This window comes from Solenopsis invicta, chromosome 9 (genome assembly GCF_016802725.1).
Source record: "Solenopsis invicta isolate M01_SB chromosome 9, UNIL_Sinv_3.0, whole genome shotgun sequence".
In the NCBI taxonomy this organism is placed as follows: Eukaryota; Metazoa; Arthropoda; class Insecta; order Hymenoptera; family Formicidae; genus Solenopsis; species Solenopsis invicta.
In genome coordinates this window covers 8,238,449-8,259,822 of record NC_052672.1, presented here as the reverse complement: position 1 = coordinate 8,259,822, position 21,374 = coordinate 8,238,449, and the positions used below count along the sequence as shown (strand labels likewise).

The window sequence follows — 21,374 nt, the reverse complement described above, 5'->3', positions numbered from 1 at the left end:
ATCAAACAAATTTTTAAGATTTTATTTGTAAATTTTATAGATTATATTTAAATAACAGAAAGATATTGTTTTTCATACAAGAATATAGTTTTTTTATTATAATTTTTTTCTTTTGCGTAGTTAAATTTTTAACTTAGAAGAAAAGTTATTAAATTAAAAATTGTGTTTTAAAAATAACTAATTAAATTTAAAAATTAAATTATTTAAAATTAAGTTAAAAGTTATTAAATTTTAATTTTAATATTTAACTTTAATTTTTGTAACTAATTACCACACAATCCTATCGTTAATTTATTATAACGGAATATATATTGTACAGCCATGTAATTGTATAACAAATCATATATCAATTTAAAGACATGTAATATGTAATACTCGATTTTAAATTAACTACGCCGATATATGTATATATATATCTTTTGCTTAAATTTAAAATTTCTTTTTGTTAATAAAGAAGTTAAGAATTACAGTTAAACAATAAAACATTATTTATACATTGTTTATGATATTTATACTTCACATTTCTAATTAACTAAATATAGTACAGCATAGCTGATAACATTGAATTAATGCAAAATATCGAGAAACATTAAATAAATTTAAATATATCATCTATTTATTCACGGTAATTTTAAATTTCTTAAGATGAATTACATTCATCTATCTGCTAATGATATTATTTACAAAGTTTATTTTAATTAACTTTTTAAATTAATTGTACGCGCGTTTCTACATTATCAGAAAATATTGTGAGATCGTCTCGTGAGATTGTCACGCCTTAATGTATAATATTCATAAGCACGAAGGTGGTTTACCTTGATCGTATAATAGAAAATCCAAGGAAAGCACAAAGTTGTATTTGGTATTACTCTTTATACTCTGTATACTTCCATTTATACAAAAATGAAATGTTTTCTACGTTCTCGTTTTTCTACATAAGCTCTAATATCAAATACATTTAATATCAATGTTTAATACATATCTGGTTATATACGACGAGTATTCCATTAACTACGTTCACAATTTTTTATTACAACGTGCCACTTCATTATCTTAATTATCTCGACAACTTGTACTTATTTCACGAAAAATTTGCGTAGGTTTCAAAGTATTCCAAATATGCCACTGCAGCATCGTATAGGTATTCCAAATGTTCCTAAACATTAAATACAAAATGTGATATGAGTATATTTTTATAGTTTCTTATAATATTTTGATCTTGTAATAGTAATTGCTAATATTTTTAATATAGATAAGATGTTTCTCAATATTTTTTTTTCTGTTGCGATGAAATGGATATATTACCAGGGAACAAACAAAATCTGATCTAGATCGTCTAACAGCTCGCACCGCCAAACAAACGTCACATTCTCTTTCGACGGCCATTCTTTCCAGCAGGAAACTCAACGCTAAATAGAGCCCGCATCCAGTTACCCCGTCACTATAAGAGTATTAGACATTATTTTTCAAACATTTTGCGAAGAACTGCTTAGAAAACATGAATTTAAAATCGAGATTATTATAAATCCTTCTGCGGTCATTATTTATTATCGCATGATTATTTGTTATAAAATTAAAAAAATAAAATATATAGATGTAAAATATTGTTTAGTCTGCAAAAAAATTTCAACGATTTAAATTAAATTATAGCAATCTCTGGGTTCGAAATATTAATATCTTAATATTTACTGGCAGAGCGTGACAGTAGGACCATCGCCTCTCGCGATTCTCTCCGCAGCTTGCCAAAAGGTCACCATCGTCATAACGGGTGGAGGTGATTGATGCCTTCCAGGTTTCCATTTCGTTAAACATAATATAGTAACAAATTGTTCTCTCGAGGGTTTCTGCGACAGTGTTATCAATTAAGTAAATAGGAGCAAATAAAGTCTGTCGAATTGTCGTATCGAATTGATTTACCTCGGAATTGTCAACGAGCAACAATTTTTGTGATGTGTAATACTCGTACTCCACAACTTCCTTTACTGTGATATTTAAATATGGAACTGGTTTAAACTCGCCGCTTGTAGGAGCGATCGAACAACAAGTCTGAATGAATTATAAAATATTTACATACATATGAAAGGTACATACATATAAAAATACTTGTGATAACTTTATTATAATTAACTGAGACATATATATTTTGATATATGACGTTATTTGATATATTCTATAAATTATTTTAGTTAGCTAATTTATTTTATCTACATCAATTGCACATATGTTAAAAAGTGAACAAAGTATTCGTTGTAAATGTATAACTTACATTCTGTAAATGCGTTCCTTCTTTGACAAATACGTTTTAATTCAATATGTAAAAGATATACGTACAGGATCCTGAAAATCTGGAAGCTGTAGCATGAGAATAAGTTCAACTTTGAACTCGGCAATCATTCTCCAGAAATCATTAATCGTCGATGGCATGGGAAGCTGCGTAGCCAGATACTGATTCTGAAGTTTTACTCCGTCTACGTAAACGGCGGACAAATAATCGCTGTCCTCGTCCGATGTCGGGTATCTCTTTAAATATATTCTACTGGCTTTATCTGTAAAATAAAATTAATCTATTCTAAATATAGATGAAAGACGGGGGTCGTGAGATACATGTGGGGAAGTGAGATACCATAAGATATTTTGTATGATTCGGGTTGAATGCTAATTAGGAGCAGTCGTTAAAATTACTTCGTTACAGTCTATTTAGGATGATTACTAGACGTTGCGTTTTTATAAAAGTTGAATTTCAATTTTGCAGGTAATAGCAATTTTTACAGATATATATACATTCCACTTAATTTTAAGAAATATGTTAGACATTAATTTTTTTAACTTTAATCTATCTTGAATGTGGCTTTCAAATAATGTAACTGAATTTAATATGTGTATAAATTCGGCATTTAAAGTTATATTGTGTAGTAAGAGGAGTCGTGAGATAGTCGTGAGTCATTTGCATTACACGCAAGACCGCTCTTACGACTTTAGAATTTTATAATAGATGTTGCATAATGCTCACTAGCAACAAAAAATTATTTTAAAAAGTTATTTTTTAAGTCCAAAAATTACTTAAAATATTTTTTTCCAAATAAAATATATTTTATTAAATGTTCATAAAACCTCGTCTTATGGCACTTATCAGTAAGTTCTACGAAAAGTAATTAATTTGTAATTTTATAATTAAAAGTGCCTTTTATAACATTAGTTGTTAGTATTTCATAACCATTCTGCTATTTCAGAAACGCATTGTTTTTTTCTTTTTTAGTAAATTGTAAATAACATTCGTTCTATGTAGCAATAAAATTTTACCTATAGGATGATTATAAAGTGGTTGAATTCTATAACTAACAAACTGGTGTTGATGAAAGTTGCGTTGCGTTAATATTTACTGATTGTACGTTATAAAAAAAAATATCCGACCACTCCTTTTTTTTTGTATTTATGGTTGTATTATATTTAAGATTAACTGTTAAAATTGATTAATACAAAACATATTAATTCAATTTCTTTGCTTATTTATTATATAATTCCAGTCAATTTGATATTTGATATTTTGATTTTATTACTTATAAAATAAAATCCTTTCTTAGTAAAATGCGTACAAACCTAAAATCAATTCCGGAAATCTGTTTTTGGCTCGATTACGTTCCGATAATGGCGATGGAGACGTAACAGGTCGCAGAGCTTCATCTTGCCATGCAGTGTTCTGTAATCTAAGAATTAAGGAATAATTAATTTTTATTACATTAGCTTAAATAATCCAAAAATAAAATCTGAGTCGAATGTTTACGACGTACCTTTGTTGTTGAATGGGCAACTGTTTCTTCTTCTCTTTTATTTTTGTTAATAACATCTCATTACATGGCAATGTAGTTGGTATAGAAAGCAGACATTCCACTAATGCCAAATGTGCTAGTAGATACTGTTGTTTATTATCCACCATGTTAGCTCTTTCGCTTCTAATAGATGCCGTTTCGGCGAAAACGTCAATCATCTAATTAATTTTATTTGTAATTAAATTATTACCTTTCATTATACTAAAGTACGGAAACAACAATTTTGTTAAATAATCTGATTTTGTTAAATCATAAATTAGATATAAATCTGAAAATAATTTTGATTTTTAACAATTTTGTCATGCAATTATTTAAAATAATTATATTTAAAAGGCATTTAAATGATGAATAATAAAAAGTTTTCACATTCTAATAACCAGTTTGAACATCCTACACATAGTTATTTTGATGATGTAACAAAAGTATATTTAGATTTAAACTTACGAAAAATACATCGAATCTTTATTTTGGGTATAAAATATTCTTAAAAGTTCCATATAAATTTCGATCGTCAATTGATAGTCGACATCAAAACAAGGATTAATTCCGAAAACAAGAAATTAACTCTCTTTTTTGGTATTAATCGTCGAATGACGATCATTAATCTAAGCATTATCTATCACCAATGTTGCTTGACTATTAAAATCGTACAAGAATTAACACGATAATCCATGAATATTTTATATTAATAAACACACATATATGATAAATTAGTTCAATAGATATTAAAAAGATGAAAACATGTATAATGAAAAAAGATTTTCCTTATATATAAATGTTAAGTTACAATTTATATTTTTTAATATGCAGAAGCATGTGAAAAAACTTCTCTTATTCATCAAATATAATGTTATGTAAAATGTAAAATAATTATAACATTAAGAGTACGTATTGATAAAATATTGCTAGATGTGTTTTTTATATATAATTATATTGTACAATAAGTTGTACGGATAAATGCCTTGTATATGTATAATTATGTTTTATATATAAACTATAAGTTCTAAAAGATTGTTTATAATTATTTATAAATGTATAAAAATTGTCATGTAAAATAGATAAATATACATATATAACAAAAAATGTGTGTATAATTATATAGAATTAAATTGTAATTATATATAAATAAATAAATGGGTAATATTTTACATAATTATCTATACCTTTTAGAATTATATAATTTTACATAACTGAGTTCATTATGTAGTCATTATGGTGTAAGTGTTGCTTATTTGCTTTCTGAGCTAAAGATTCAAGTCTGTCCAGAACATATATCAGACTTTTAATTGATTCACCACATGGAAGGTAATACATAGTAACACACCAAGTCTACATTTGCCAAAATAGTCATGAAGCATGTTTGAGAGAGTGCATTAAGTGATCACAATTTTTAGTTATAAAAGTTCAACTTAAGAGATATATAAATTATGTATGAAAAATTTTTTATTATTATTAATAATTAATTAACAATTAATTATTTGATTATAACACGCAAAAATGATTCTGAAAACAATAATAATACTAAATGTAATAGTAAACTTTCAATTGATAGTTGCTATTCAATACTAAATTTTTGATGTATTTTTCTTAAGTTTTTAGATATTTAGCAAAACCGTTCTTTCCGTTAATGAATTCAAGATATAGTTAATTAATGTAAATGTTGCTGAAGCGATAATTAAATTAAATATTATTATTACGCCTTCAGCAGCTGCTCGATGGAGACAAATATCGCACAAAATAATGGTCCCAGTTCTTCCAACACCAGCACTGCAATGAACTACCACGGGTCCATTTCCAGGTGGTGTCGCTAAAAGTTTCTTCAAGTACGTGACTACGGAATGCGTGTACAATGGCACGCCATGGTCCGGCCAAGCCGTATAATGTAGATGTTCTATCTGTCGTTAATATGTATTATTTAGTAGAAACTAATATTGCATCCAGTATTTATCAAAAATACTAATACCTTTCGAGTTTCGTCTCCACAAGTGGCGTGGAAAGTTCTACAGCAATAATCGGCGAAGACGTTGTGCTTTGCATTTAATACAATGATGTCGCCATATTTCTTCTTCTTGCCAATATCGGGCCAATATTGCTCGCACTTGGTCTGTAAAAATTATAAACTATTTATGCAAAAAATGTTAACAATTTAATAATACAAAAATTTTACCTTTCCATTTTCAATCACATTTGCCAACATGCAAATAATAAGAACGTTCTCCTGCCAAATCATGCGCCAGAAATCGATGACCGTACTGGGTTTGGGACCTTGTGTTGCTATATAGCACTTCTTTTTTTTATAACCCTTTTTTGAATGATTATTTAAATTTAAGAAAGTATTATTAAACGCCACATGTAAATATATAGTTTAACAATTTGCATGTCAAAAGTATTCCACTTATGATTAATTAGGACTTACGGTGATGTAATTAGCGTTGATGTAATCGGAATGAGCGTCATCCGGAAGTTTCTTTAATACCACACGCGTTTCATCATCTATATCAGCATGATAATAATTCATTATTACTCAAGTGTAGCCATACTCTAAGATCGACTTTTTTACTTACATGCAATAAGATTCCCGTATCGATTTTTAGATTTGTTCTGTGGTAATTTTCCGTAATCCCACGGTCGAGTTTGCCCTCTTACAAACGTCTAAAAAAAGCCCAAAGTAATTTTATTGTATTATCATATATAATTAATCCATAATATATTCTTGTTTAATATTCCTACAATAGTTCAATTATAGAAAATTTATTATTTTAATTACCATATATAATTGTAAATTTTATTGAATTTGTTTCTTTATATTAAAAATTTTCAATTTTATATGAAAAATATGAATTAAGATTGTATCGCATCTGTAACATCTTTTTTTAAAAAACCTTAATAAAAAAAGTTTTATTAATTACTGTGTAACTAATCTCTTAATTACAATATGTTGTATGCAGTATATTAATATTAAACATTTAATATTAATATTTAAAGTTGTAGTGATCGTGGCACAGAGTCGTGCGTCTGCTCTTTGTGCCAAAGATCCGGTTTTAAATCTCACTGATCAGATACATCTCATTTTATTTGTTCACTACCTCTCGGAAGGCAATGGAAAACCACCGAGAGTATCTTGTCACAAGAATTTAAACTGTATGTTCCGTATATATCTGTGTAAATTGTAAAAAGCACACATCACAGAAATTCGTAGAGGAGTCACACTATGCTCTGAGCTACGGACTGATTTTCTATTTAACGCCACGTGTAAAATTCAAGTTCTCGAAGAAATCTCAGAAGGCAATTTGATAGTTCAAGGATTAAAACGAAAGTCGACAACTCACCTCGTACTGCTTATCGAGCAATCCTGACTGTATTGCTTGCCTAACGTAATCCTCGAAATCTTTCACCTTCACCAATGATGTCATTTCTTTCTCCGCCTCGTCGTCGTTTGCGATAGCAATCGGCTGCACTTCCGGAGTGGTTGCCCGCGATAGGGATTGTCTGTCAGAAGGAGTTGACAGATCGTGCTTTGAATTCGATATCACAGATTTTGTTTCCTGTTCGTAGTTATCGATGTTCTGCGACAAAACCATTTCGTCTTGCCTTAGCTGCTTAGTCATTTTCTGCTTTTTCCTGTACAAAGAAATCACATATCGGGTTACAAAAGATGTAAAATTAATTTCTACCACATTGAAATTTGATTTGTGCTGTTAGCAGATTGTCTAAAGTGCTTACACGACAAATATTAATAAACGAAAAAAGTAATACTTTTTGTGCTCTATTTTCTAAAAAGTAGAAGAAAAAATTACCTTCGGTACAAGTAAAAAGCTGTGCCTATCACAATGAGGATTAATATAATAGGCACGATCCACACTTCATGATGCTTTGGTGGTATCTCACCGACGCGGACAGATTGCGTAAGCATGATCGGTTTGGTGGACGAATTTCCTTCGGTTACGATAACTATTATATCATAAAACTCTTCAGGTTTTAATGGACAATTCTTCACATTGCCGTAAATATTATCGTCACCGATTCTGAATTGTTTGCCAGCTAATTCATTAGTCTGTCATAATTAAAAACAAGATATTTAGTTTCAAAGATATGCATAAAGAAACTATTTTAATTATGATTTATGTAACGCTAATCTTACTTTTATTATACAATATAAAATAATTTTATGGTTACTATTCACAGAACTTTTCACAGCTAGACCTATTTAATTATTATATAATTATTATTGCGAGATTATTCATTATTAACAATTCTTCTATAAAAAGTAAAAAACAAATACTTTGTATATATACCGAAACTTTAGCAGCTTGCCAAACAAATTCGTTCTTTAAACCTGCTTTTGCACGAAGACTCTCAGGTACTTCCAAATGTTGCTTGCAAAGATTAGGGCCTTTTACAAGGATGTGCATTATGCTGTCTTGAGTATCATTTAAAACAGACGGTATATTCAATAATATCGTGGAATCAGATTTGTCTACCGTGACATTAAAAGTGCCATCAAAAACTGCGGTTGAAGGTGTATGGATTATCACAGACTTAGAGCTGTTAAACTTATTCGTAATTGTCACAGCTTGAATAGAGATGATGTATTTTGTTGATGGGAATAAATACAGTCGCTCACTGTAGTTACGCATGTATTGTGTCACAGGGAATTCGATTATTTCGTTTCTGAGTGATCGAGAAATGCGTCTTCTCAGATTTGAAGAAGTTACTTGTATACAAATGCGAAAAGACTTAAGATGACCACCTGTCTTCCAAGGATGAAGCCACTTTAGATCAATCACACTGTTACTGTTGATTGTAAAAGTAAAATTCCCAGGTGCATCCGGCGCTAAAATGATTATAATTTATATTATTTAAAAAAATTAAATACTTTAATTTAAAATACATTGTGAAGATGATTTTATATGAAACTGTTAAATAATTTATTTAACATAATATAGAGATTAAAAAATTAGAAAGAAAATAGAGAAAATTTTATCGTGAGCATTTTTTTGAAATAAATGCTAACAGCGAGGTGATAAAAGCTAAGGTATGTTAGTAATTAAGCAAAATAAAGGAAGAAAAAACATAATAAAATATAATTATATATAATATTAATGTGTTATAGCAATTATGATTAGTTTCCAACTTAAAAAGTTCATAATACGTTAAACTTTTATAAGATTTTATATTTATTTATTGAACTTGAAATTTTACTTGTGTCATGAAGCGTATCGCCAGTTACAAAAACCGGAAGTCCTGGTTCAGTAACGTTCATATTGTATGCGAAAACCTGTAATACGTATTTTGTATTATAATTTTTAAAAATAAATTTTTCAAATATAATTTAATTTGACACAAAACTATTTCTCTTTGGATTTCCATTAGTACGTAAAAGTCAAAGTTAAAAAGTAAGACAAATATGTAGCTCATATATTATGTATTTTAGTATTGACAATGAATTTCAGAACTCATTATCATGTTGAAAAATTCTCTTGTAGGCTAAATGCTATCTTGGAGATTAAGAAAGCTAAGGACAATATATTATACTTCTTATTTGTTATTGTTCACACTATTTTAGATAATTTAAACAAAAAGTAACATTTCTTTTATCTAAGATAGAGATAAAGATATTGTACATTATAATCATTTATAAAGAGATAAACTAAAGTAATTCTTTTATCTAGATAATTATCTAAATAATTTTATATATTTAGATAGTGGTAAATATTACCTATTATTATATTTTACCTTAATTGTTTGAGTGTATATAAAAGAACGTCGGTACGTGTTTTGCACAACTTTGCAGATATAATTGTCCCACAAATCACAAGACTCGTTAAATTGTACTTTCTCAATATTCGAGCAAGATTTATGTTTGTCACATAACTGAACACCATAATTACGTAATTTTCCGTTGAGAGGTGGAAGTGGACTTTGCCAACGCAGATGTATCATGGCAGGCGTTTGACGAGTATCAATTTCGACAACCTCTAAATTTGTTACTTCGGGTGGAGCTGTTATTTTAATTGCGTTATAGTTACAGAAAAAGTTATTAAATGTTATACAATAACTTAAACAGCATATAATATTTTAGTAATATTGCAACATTTTAACAATACTTCACAAATTTTGCAACGTTGCTTCAACATTGTTGAAATATTCTGCTAGAATGCTCTTTAATTGCTATATAAAAATATAAAAATTTACCTGTTGGTGGAGTTTCAAACTCAAATTGTTTATAAGCGGTAGTATTTTCTTTACCCTTGTAATCTCTTATTACGTAAAGTGTTACTAAGTATCGCTCAAGACCGTTTAATTTCAATTTATCCAAATCGTAATAACGGTAACCAGTCTGTCTGGTCACATTGAAATCTTTAACAGCGTCACTAACACCTTGTATTATTATCCTTGCTTTTAGTGGTCCCGAAATCAACATGCAATTTTCGGGTGGATCCCATAATAATTTTCTGTCTTCCACTCGCAACTGACTAAATACTTCTGATGGGATTTCTATAAAATTAATAATTTTTTTATTTCTTCTGAACTTTTGTACGTATTTTCAAATATACTTTTTTAAAAATAATATTATTTATTTTAGTACTTTATATCTGTTTATTGTATGTATACAATATTGATATATATTACCAAAAGTTTATTACAATTTAATAAATAATTAATTAAATAGATTAATTGGCATTTTTTCTATTTATATTACTAATAATAATTCTGTAATAATAATTTACGTTGTGACTCAGAGAGTTGTACGTCTGCTCTCTGTGCCGAAGATCTGGGTTCAAATAACCAGAAACATCTGATTTTATTCGATTGTTACCTCTCGGAAGGCAATGGCAAACCACCGAGAATATCTTGCCTCTGAATTAGGCCATTTGAAACCGGCGTTTAAAGGTAACGTATATCTGTTTAAATTGTAAAAAGCACACACCACAGAAATGCGGTGAAGAGTCATTACGCTCTGATAAGAGCGGAAAACTAGAGAGAGAACAATAATTCTGATAAATGATGTAATATACATACCAGATTGTGCTGTAATAAAGTTTGTCTCTGCGTTTGAGCTGGAATGACGTGAGTTATGAGCTATGACTTGCGCACTATAAGAAGTATACGGACGTAAATCCGGAATTTCAATTGTTGGCTCTGTTGTAAATTTTGTAACAATATGATTATCCGGCGTAGGTAATTTTAAGTCTCTACAGCCACAGTACTCATTAACCTGAAATAAACGCAAATCATCTACTTATACAACATGGAAATCTATTAAAACGAAAAATCTGTAATAGTAAAATTAAATATGTGTATAATTTTAATACTTTACTTATTTCGGATTTTACAGAATTCTAAGAGGTGAATGTGATACTGACTTGAGATATTGAATAATATTAAAATTGAATAAAACAACTTTAATTAGTTTTAATTAATAATCAATATTTTTTACATATGCTGAACTTTATTACCTTTAAAATTACTTCATATCGCACTATTTTTCCGTTCGGCTTATATGGAGGTTTCCAAATTAGGATGAGTTGTGTAGCCGACAACATGTTTTTAAGCTCTAACACTTGAGATGGAACTATGAAAATTTATGTAAAATTTATTTGAAATTTAATTATATAACGTATGTGCGTCAATACACAAAGATTTTCTTTTACATATTTCTAAGATATAATTGAATTTACCGCCTTCTAGCGTACGAACATCCTTGGAAAATAGGGTGCGATTTCCATGAGATATGGTCACAGCAAAAAGAGTGTATGACGTTAAAGACTGTAACTTATAGGAAAATGACGGAGCTAATGTAGAAACGATTTCCTCATTCGTATTTATATTGCGAATTATCAGATAATACCATCTTGCTGGACATGAATATAATTGCTGTAGTAAGAAAAAAAAGATGAGTATTTTCTCTGTTCAAGCACTATTAAATGTACAAATATAATTATAAAAATGCAATTATAGAAAAATAAAGAAAATTGTTAACGTTTATTGCAACATAAAGCGTTTACATACGTTTGGATTAATTTGCCAATCTATTATCAAACTGTATTCTTCCGGCGTTACGTCGAAGTTTTCAGCCGCTACATCATTAAGCACAAAGAAGCATTATAATAGATATAACATTATTTGATGCATTAGATAAAAGAAATTAGAATAATATTTTTATTGTAGGTTTAGTAATAATAAAGATGTAACATGTTTCTACAAAGTAAAATATTTGTTACTTTGTGTTAACTACATTCTCTGTTTTTATTATTATAAATTAATTTCTTTATTGCGGTTTACTGAAAAAGACCTGAAAACCTTACGGTCGAAACGTTTGAAATTTATTTTATTGATATTAAAATAATATTGTATTCACAATTTACACAACAATCTTAAGTCGACTCTTACTGGCATTTTGTTTCGTTTGACTTCTGTCTTGAGAGCCTTAACTTATTCTATTACTTCTAAGATATCTCAGATTAATTTCATCATTTTTTAATTTATCTTTTATTACCTATACTATATGAAAGTGAAGTTACTTCTGAATAATAATATAAAATAATAATTATCTTGACTAATAGTTTCAAGTTAAATTCTATTAAAAGCAATTTTAAATTCTCAGACAACTGTCATTAGAGTAAATTAATAGCAAATTGTAAATAATAAAACCATGTAAACTTAATTCATATTAACTCACGATTGCATTTAGTTTCAGCTACTTGCCAATCACTATGTATTTTTATGCCTGCAACATCTAAACTTAAACGAATATGATAAGTAATCCCAGGTTCCATGTTCACAAAATTTTTCGTCAATTGTGTCGTATTTCGAAATAACGGTTTCCAAGTCAGTTGGTCGTAATTATATGTATGTTCCTATAAAAATCATAAAATTATCTTCTTACATTTTGTTATTAAGTACTATGCAATGTTCAGATATTTATTATCCATATATTTGAATAACTTGAAATTTAGTTTAATTATTAAAAAATTTCTATTTGTATAAATAGCATTCAAAAGATAATATTAAATGTTACTAACAAAAGAATAAAGAATCGGTATTCCTTCGTATTCATCTTTCCATGCCATAGGAACAACGGCCCAAATAGTTGTTTCGCTTACTGAAATAATTTCAGGTGCATTAAGCTTGTCTATGCCTGTAAAATAATTGATATACATTTATATCTTTGCATCTAACCAGTAATATATGTTTAGTAAATACAATATAAAGGCAATATACTATGTACGTATAAATTGTTACTTGTTTGACATAAAGGTGGTATGTAAATTTTTCCAGTATTGTCATTCAAACATAGTCCATTAATACAAAATCCAGTTGCTTTATTACATTGTCCATTGCTTGCATATAAGCAGGAGCCACATGTCTTTTTGCAGCCATAACCATATTTATTTGAATCACAAGCTAAAAGTTTAAATATTAAATATTAAAAGATTCATATAAAAATAATGCTGGTTGCATTGGAAATTATTTACGTCTAAAACATTCGTTTCCTAAAAAACCCGGAGCACATGTGCAACCATTTTCGTAACAAATTTCGCTTCCTTTACACTCTACGTCACTATTCAGATCAGTTGCACAAAAAAGGAAACATTGAGGTCCAATTTTTCCTTGAGGACAGTTTATGTTATCTGAGAAAAAAAAGTTATATTTGTTTTAGAAAATAACAAAACAAAATATCCAGATATTTATAATAAAATTATTTATGATCCAGATATTAGATCTACTTCAAATTTTGTTTAATTATTTTAAAAATAATTTTTATTTTTTTAAGTAACATTTAAATGATAATATTAAATGTTACTGAATGCTATTTGAATGAGAAATTAGAAAATAATTTTTTAATTTATTAATTTAACAAAATAATTAGTAAAACTAAAATATTTTCAGTTTTAATTATGTAATATAAATAACGTTGTTACCCATGCTTATATCCGATTTGACGTGCGATATAGGGTTCACAATCGCATGTTCATCATAAAATAATTTTTGACATGTGACATTTGGCCAAAAATATTCACGGTTGTTTTCCCAATCTTTACGATGAACAATAGCACCGCTCCTCAAAATTCCTAAATATAATAAAACCGTAGTATACACAAAATAAATTAATTTGTTGAAAAATTTTTATAATTGTTTGACGAACGTGCAAAATACGTAATTGGTAAGTATAATAATATTAAGAGAATTCCGAACGTAGTAACAAAAAAAAAGTTACGAGATTCGCACCAATTTGGGGACATTGACGAACGTTCGCTATCGCCCACAACGGATTCGAGCTATGAATATTGAGTATAGGAATCAACTGTATTATCATCCTGTTACTGTAATCGGTCACTGAAGAATTCTTCTTGATTGTGACAGATTGCCACATAGGCAAGCCATGAACCATAGATTTTGATGAGCTTTTTACTGTTATCTTTACCAACTCTTCATCGTTTGTGTAATCACGCAAGACTATATGTGCATTACATTCAGCGCAGAGGCCAATTAATAATTGTAAACATATCATTTCGTTATTAAATTGAAAGCTAGGACTGGTTAAAACTGCTTGCTCGACAGTCGTATGTAAAAAATCATCTGAAAGATATGTTTGCAAAATTCATTTTTTTCCTTGTTACTTGATTAATATTCCATTTAAAATAATTTTAACTAGAAATTGATTTAGGATCAGTACTCACATATATGAAATCGGAATAACATCACTGTATCGCTTCTAATAAACATGTAGTAATTATTGTTTAAGTGTAATTGCCTTTCCTCGTCTGTATATGTCAAAATGATCTTATCAGTATCATAAACAACTATTTTGTGCATCTCAGAATTCCATGTAATTACAAACGATCGCCACTCATTTTCAGACAATGGTGTGTGCTGTATTAATTTTTAAGTAATTTTAAACATAGCATAAAAATTTTGTAACAATTTTTGAAAATTTCGATTTAAAAAATTTTTGTTCTTAGAACAATACCATAAATGTGACAAGAAACGTAAAGCTCTTAAATTAATTTTTTTTTTTATTTAGAATGCTTTAGAAATGTTTTTACTAGAATAAAAATTTGACAGTTTTACGCAGAAAAAGTATCACGTACCACTATTTACCTTGATTGAATCTAATGGATGATTGCAGTTTGAATTTTTATCGGGATATTTCCCAGGTTTAGGCACTCCCGTCACACACTTTCGTATGACAGACTGTGTATTACCCCAACCACCTATTATGATCCAATAACAAGAATCACTGTAATAATTCGTGCCATTGCAAATTAATATATGCGCATCGTGGGATACTCGAACCGAAAAAGAAAGCTTTACTTCGGTGGTAAGGTCAAAATCTGTATAATCATAAACATCTTGAAGATTTTCATACAGTTTGAATTCTGAAAAGTATATTTAAATGTGTATATTACTTGAAGTTTTCAGAAAAGTACGTTGTTTATATCAATGTATCAGAATATTTTTTCTAACTGCAAGATTTTTACCTTCCCATCGTTGATCAAATACTGGACCCATAGATGTTTTTAAAGAATTTGTAAGATACCAGTTTTGTTTAATCCATGACTCCAAGCAACCTTCATTTGTGTTCATTTTGCAGTTTATTCCATTATTATCGTTGTTAAATGTATAAAAATTTTGAAAGTCTGAAACAATATCTATGATAAGTAAATTACTACAAATAAGTCTAATAAAATATTAAATGTTTTACGAATAAGTTTATTTAATAGGTATATTAATTTAATTTTTATAAGAATTTTAGTATAAGAGTTGTTAAATGCATTACCGATTACCTAAGTTCGTACCACAGCATTATTTCATACTTTTTTTTTAAATATAAGCAGCATTTTAACAAAAGTATGAAATAAATGAGAAATGAATAACGTAGACAAAAATTTAAATTTAAAACACTTTTTTGTTACATTCTGTCAGTTACATTTTGTTTTGTGCTTACTAAAAATACTTGAAACAATATACTGCGGATACTGCTGATGTTGATTTTTTATCACTTTACGGATAACAATCTAAAATTGAAAATTTATATTGAACTTTTATATTTTTATAAAAGATGATTTAATGTAAAATATTTTAAATTTATTGTATATACAAATTTGTATATACAAATTATTATAAAGATTGAATTGACATTTGAAAAAATTGATCAAGTTTCTTAAATCATATAAATCGCCACAAATTTAATTACAATTAATAGTATTAAAATGAGACGTGCGTTACTAGTAAAACTAATCATTGATACAAAGAAGAATATGGCAATTGCAAAAATAAATTTAATCAAGCTTTATTTTAACGTCCTTATCTTTTTACTACCGTTATTTAATCATTATTATATACGATCTTTGCTTTCCAAAATTAACAAAAGTAAATATTAATTAATGATTCCTTATGTTTTTAATTATTTTAATGCATAAATTTGATATCGCCAAAGGCGATGCGATATAAGAGCAGATACCATTTTAAATATTTAAATAATTGATTGTCTAAATCCCACCTTTTGTAATTAAAAAAAACCTTTAATTAAAAAAGTCTTGTAACAAATTAATTTGTTATTGGTAAAAGATTAAACATTGTAGCAATAGTTATCCGAAACATTAAGCTATAATTTCCAGTTTGTTTGCGTACAATTTGACACTAAATGGGATATATTATTTAAAATATAACTTGCAAGTTGTATGCATTCAACAATTTTCTCTTATATATAAAATAAAAAAATAATAATTTTTTTAGAAATTTGTATATTTTGCTAGCTGTGTATAATATATAATATTTAGGTTTGATAAAGAACTTACTATAATTGTTTACAGGTGCATAAGAGTATTTCCAAACTAAATTGTAGTTCCACACAAGAGCGCCGCCATCATCCTCTGAGAGACATATCAATCTTATTTCGTTTGTATAGGATTTTGGTCCACGTAACACAGTTAGTTTTCCGACAATATGTAGCATTTGATTCGCGAAGATAAACAACAATAACATCATGTTTATCATTGCTTTTTTCATTGTAAACAACTACACACGTGCTGTTCGTGAAACTAACAATCACCAGAATTAAAATGAATAAAAAAACATCGCTGAATAAATATTTTGTATAAATATATAATTAATAATAATATATTATATTATATTACTTTAAGAAAAATGTGTGCCAGATATGATTTAATGAAACAAACTTGCTTATTGAATACATTTGAATGGGACCTTTATGAACAAATCACTCTTTTATTTGAAGGTAGCAGCATTGTATTTTAGTCACAATAATTTAGTTTAAACAATGAGTTATTAAGAGAATTAAAGATTTGTCGAAAAGTTTTATACTCTGTCAGTTTTATACTATTCAGACTGCTGGACGACAGGCAATAACTGGTAGAAAGGAACTGGACTTCCTTCTAGTAAATCCGCGATAACAGATTCCATATCTATTAAATGCGCCTGACGCATCAGGAAATGACAATTTTACAGGATGTCTATATATATCATTTTTTTATTATATTAAAATAAATCGAACAAGGTCATAAATTCATTCAACATGAGTGATTAAAAGATCAAACGATATAAAGATAAAGATCAAACGCAAATAAAGATAATAACTAATAATAAATAATTATGAAGTAGCTTTATTTATATTTTTATTTGTGTGTAGATTTTTTTTAATACTCTCTATTTCATAGAGTGAAACCAGAAGCGTAAAAATTAAGCCTGTGCAATTTTTCGAGCGATTTTTCATTCTTTAAAATTTAAAGAAAAGTAAGCAGCTAATATTAGCTCATTGTAATTGTGACAACCGTGTGTGTAAGACGTGCCCATTTTCAATGCTCAGTTTCAATTTATCTTATACATGTATTTCATTCTTATTGTTAATTTATTCATTTGTTGACATGTTGTACACTTTTTTTGCGCCAAAATCTATTGTAAAGAATTGACTATTGCTGACGTTGAGTTTGAGTTATGTTTATTATTTTTGGGCTTAACAACTCGCTTAAATTTGTAACATTTTCCTTATGAGGATGCTCTTATCCTCAACATTAGCGGCTCTGTTCCTTATCATATCACGGTTTTTATGCTAAAGATGGCTCAAAGAATGAGACAAAACGTCTAATTTATTAAATTAATTATGTGATATATGACATTTGTAGTTATTATTTTCTGCGCACTGTCGACCGCGTTTGACTCGTATTTGCCGCATTTCATTTGTTAATTTATAGATAATATTATATACGTGGTGATTAAAGATGATATATGCAGATAATATTTATTTATTTAATAATTTTTTCTCAAATAGTTCGAATATTTTTTTTTCTGTTTACAGACAAAAATATAATTGTACAAATTAAAAATTCTTAGCTATTTAGATATGTTGGAATTAATTAAATATATTAGATATATTATATATATTAGATATTTTAACCTAACTCAACATCATCAGTTTAAGAAAATTCCAATCAGCAATGTTCCTGAAATTATTGTTTTATGGACGTTTTTTAAATATTTTAAATAATCTTCGGGCCCGGATCACTTGATGAAGGAAGCAACACAATTTTGGCGAAAACGGCGATAAAAGGTTTGTATGCCTTGTGTCTACGGCCCTTCGTAGTGCAAAGGGCGATCAGTCTCGGGTCCCGGAGTTGCCGCCCTCCATCGCACACACGTTGTACACCGATGAAGAAGATGTTTTACCATGGCTCTTCCTTTCGGGATCCAATACTGCTGGCGGATGACTCCGAATGTCAGTTGAACGCCACCACGTCGGTGGTGGAACATGGTTGAACAGTCCAAGGCTGTCTGCCAAGCCGCAGATTTCGTTAAGATTCTGAGTTAAGCGTAAAATTTTCGATGCGGTTGTCTGCGTGGCATTTGCGTCGGGCGGTAATTCGGTAAGACATGGGTTATCCTGGAGATTAAAAATAAAATTATTATAATGTAATTAGTGACTTAGATAGCTTCAGATATGAATTAGATAGCTTCAAGTTCTATAAAATTACTTTTATAGTTAAAATGAGAATAATGATTGAGATAAAATTTTTAATTAAAAATTAACATTTACGTTTATTTTATTATGTATTGTTAATTATAACGTTTATATTTTCAGAAACATTGTTGATTGATATAAGACGAAAAAAAATTGCTTGCCACTACTTTTATGGCGTATATAGATGTAACGTGAAATATTTCTTTCATTCGATGTTTTCTTTAAAACATCGAATAAAATAATTCAGAATCAGAAAAATTGGTTAATTTTTTAGCAGTAAAAATATTTACTGTTTTCATAAACTCGATTAGTTGCTGCGGGAAAGTGCCTTTGTGTGCAGTCAAACTAACATCATCTTCAACACAAGGTTGATCCGGCAGTATGGCTACGGGAGATGGCAAGGTCGGCGCAGTTCCAACGTTATTCTTCATGGCGTTTGAAGCTGGAACCAATGGTAGGATATCGGAATTGGAGTCCAAAAGTGCCAACGGAGTGATTACTGGAGAGGAATTGCCGCCGGTGGCTATCCGTGTCTGTGTTGATCTGGAAAACATCAAAACCGATAGCACGTTAATTATTTGTTACAGTCTCCCTTGGAAATCGGGATAAAAAAAATGAATTAACCGTGTGAAGTGTGAACAATGCACAGCGTTTAAAATCCTCGCAGTAAAATGAAGTGCATAATTAGTTGATAAATAATAATTATGTAAATAAATATAAAGATCGAGTACATTTGTGTCATTCTGTAGAGTTAAGCTATATTTTTGCATTTGTTACGCTATTGGCAGCTACCATTGTTACTATTCCATGTCATATTGAATATAATATTACGCTGAAGATGGCTTGAAGCAAGAGCCGAAACGTTCGTCAATGTAAATTACTTATGCAATTTTAAACAATTATTTAAGATTACTACTCATTGCGCACCGTTTACCGCGACCGACTAGTACTCGCCGCCTTATTTTCCGTTATATTGATAATTATATATATTTAGACTTTTTTAATTATTTATATATAAAAAACTTTTTGACAGATAACATCCGTAAATTTGTTGTTTTTAACCTATCTTGACAAATCGATTAGTTGTCATAAAAATTACCTATTATTTTGGCATGTATGTAGGTATGTATATATTTACAATATTTATATATAACAATAATATACGCACACGCACGCACTTACTAGTTAAGCTGGGACATGCTTATTAGTATGTTTGTTAGTATTTCAAATATTTTTTGAACGAATACTTACTGACAACTTTTAGTCTTCATGTGCTGCCACAAATTTGCTTGACACGCAGAATTAAATTTAAGTATCTGTTTACATTTCTTGCACGTTGCAATGTTGCCCGTTATAATGTATTGGTCCCATACGTTTGAACGTAAAGATAATGACATAGTTTTATTAAATAAAATATATTTATCCAGATGATCAGTTTTAAAATGCTTCCATAAATATTTTGCTTGCCTTAGGATAGGTAAGTTAAGTTCCTTTTTACATTCTTTGCACGTCGCATGGTCGTCTATTACATTGTATTCGTTCCATATGTTTGTTCGATATCTAGAAATTAAGTTATATTTATCTGAGTGACAAATTTTTACGTGGTTCCATAAATATGTTGTTGGAGATGTATCACTTAATAGAATTTTTATTTTACATACTTTGCATGTCGCATAAGTGCCTGTTACATTGTATTCGTTCCATATGTTTGATGTCCTCGTCATACTTCTGCGAATTAAATTACATTTATCCGGATCATCAGTTTTCAAATGAGCTTTTAAACGATAAGCACCACGTACAAAAATAATCTCTTTTTTACAATAGTTATATATTCCTGTGTGTCGTGATACTTTGTAACGTCGCAATATAATATCACTCTCTGCATGGGTATCTGTTTAGTTCTGTTATATTATGCAGATCGCATAAGTGATTTTTCAATAATAGCTTTTGACAATATTCACTTTTATTACAAAAACTTTTTCCACAATAATTACATTTAATTGACTCCCGATTTTTTTTTTGTGCAATGTTCCTACATCCATCCAAAATATTGAACATCACGAGTATCTGCCATAATAACTTTTCTACACAAGACAGCGTTTAATACTAACAATACGGTCAGAAACGTGGACAGAATTTGCTCGACGAAACGAAATATAAGAAGTAGAAGAGAGTGATATGATATGGCATATTTTGATACATGAATTCTTGTAGTCTTGCAGTTTTGTAATTTCGAAAATACGTAGCTATTATTGCTAAGATTATTATCAAACTTATAGTGTTTTTTAAATAATTTATAATATTGAAACAAAAGTATAAAGCATATTTTGCTAAAATTTAAAATTAAATCAAATTCTGTAAAGAAGATTAGATTATATATAAACAAGATTATCATTATTTTATGTACATATAAACAAAAAGTTATTCTTGCTTATATAAAATAATGATGAAGTAATGATTGTTAAATATAATACATTAGTTATAGTTTAATACTAATATTTCTCTGCATATCTAGATATATTTTAATAATTGTGTTAATAATTACACATTACAGGCAGTCGCAA

General features: G+C 28.6%; 2 protein-coding genes across 5 annotated transcripts; both read right to left on the bottom strand.

The window, feature by feature from the left end:
- Positions 1–858: 858 nt before the first annotated feature.
- On the bottom strand, positions 859–17,350 carry LOC105194035 (receptor-type tyrosine-protein phosphatase U). Of its 2 annotated transcripts, none has more exons than XM_039453456.1 (33): positions 16,973–17,350; positions 16,634–16,876; positions 15,314–15,472; positions 14,934–15,211; positions 14,513–14,705; positions 14,061–14,411; positions 13,754–13,903; positions 13,307–13,462; positions 13,074–13,235; positions 12,854–12,969; positions 12,511–12,688; positions 11,841–11,908; positions 11,510–11,705; positions 11,288–11,403; positions 10,851–11,046; positions 10,023–10,325; positions 9,564–9,829; positions 9,030–9,105; positions 8,123–8,661; positions 7,625–7,881; positions 7,157–7,448; positions 6,392–6,479; positions 6,244–6,320; positions 5,995–6,129; positions 5,791–5,931; positions 5,525–5,722; positions 3,789–3,985; positions 3,598–3,704; positions 2,332–2,546; positions 1,918–2,046; positions 1,690–1,844; positions 1,306–1,441; positions 859–1,156 (listed from the first exon to the last, which is right to left on the bottom strand). In XM_039453456.1, exons 2-33 carry the CDS (start codon positions 16,842–16,844, stop codon positions 1,082–1,084), a joined length of 5,916 nt encoding a protein of 1,971 aa, XP_039309390.1. In that variant the 5' UTR covers positions 16,845–16,876; positions 16,973–17,350; the 3' UTR covers positions 859–1,081. The 2 variants fall into 2 exon arrangements, with proteins under 2 accessions (XP_039309390.1, XP_039309392.1); XM_039453458.1 differs by having other exon boundaries at positions 17,160–17,220.
- A 737-nt stretch (positions 17,351–18,087) lies between these two features.
- Positions 18,088–21,072, bottom strand: LOC105194030. Of its 3 annotated transcripts, XM_039453482.1 has the most exons (5): positions 20,610–21,071; positions 20,472–20,538; positions 20,062–20,370; positions 19,101–19,353; positions 18,088–18,732 (listed from the first exon to the last, which is right to left on the bottom strand). In XM_039453482.1, exons 2-5 carry the CDS (start codon positions 20,483–20,485, stop codon positions 18,448–18,450), a joined length of 861 nt encoding a protein of 286 aa, XP_039309416.1. In that variant the 5' UTR covers positions 20,486–20,538; positions 20,610–21,071; the 3' UTR covers positions 18,088–18,447. The 3 variants fall into 3 exon arrangements, with proteins under 3 accessions (XP_039309416.1, XP_039309415.1, XP_011157042.2); XM_039453481.1 differs by having other exon boundaries at positions 20,062–20,392; positions 20,472–21,072; XM_011158740.3 differs by having other exon boundaries at positions 20,472–21,071.
- Between the last annotated feature and the right edge of the window lie 302 nt (positions 21,073–21,374).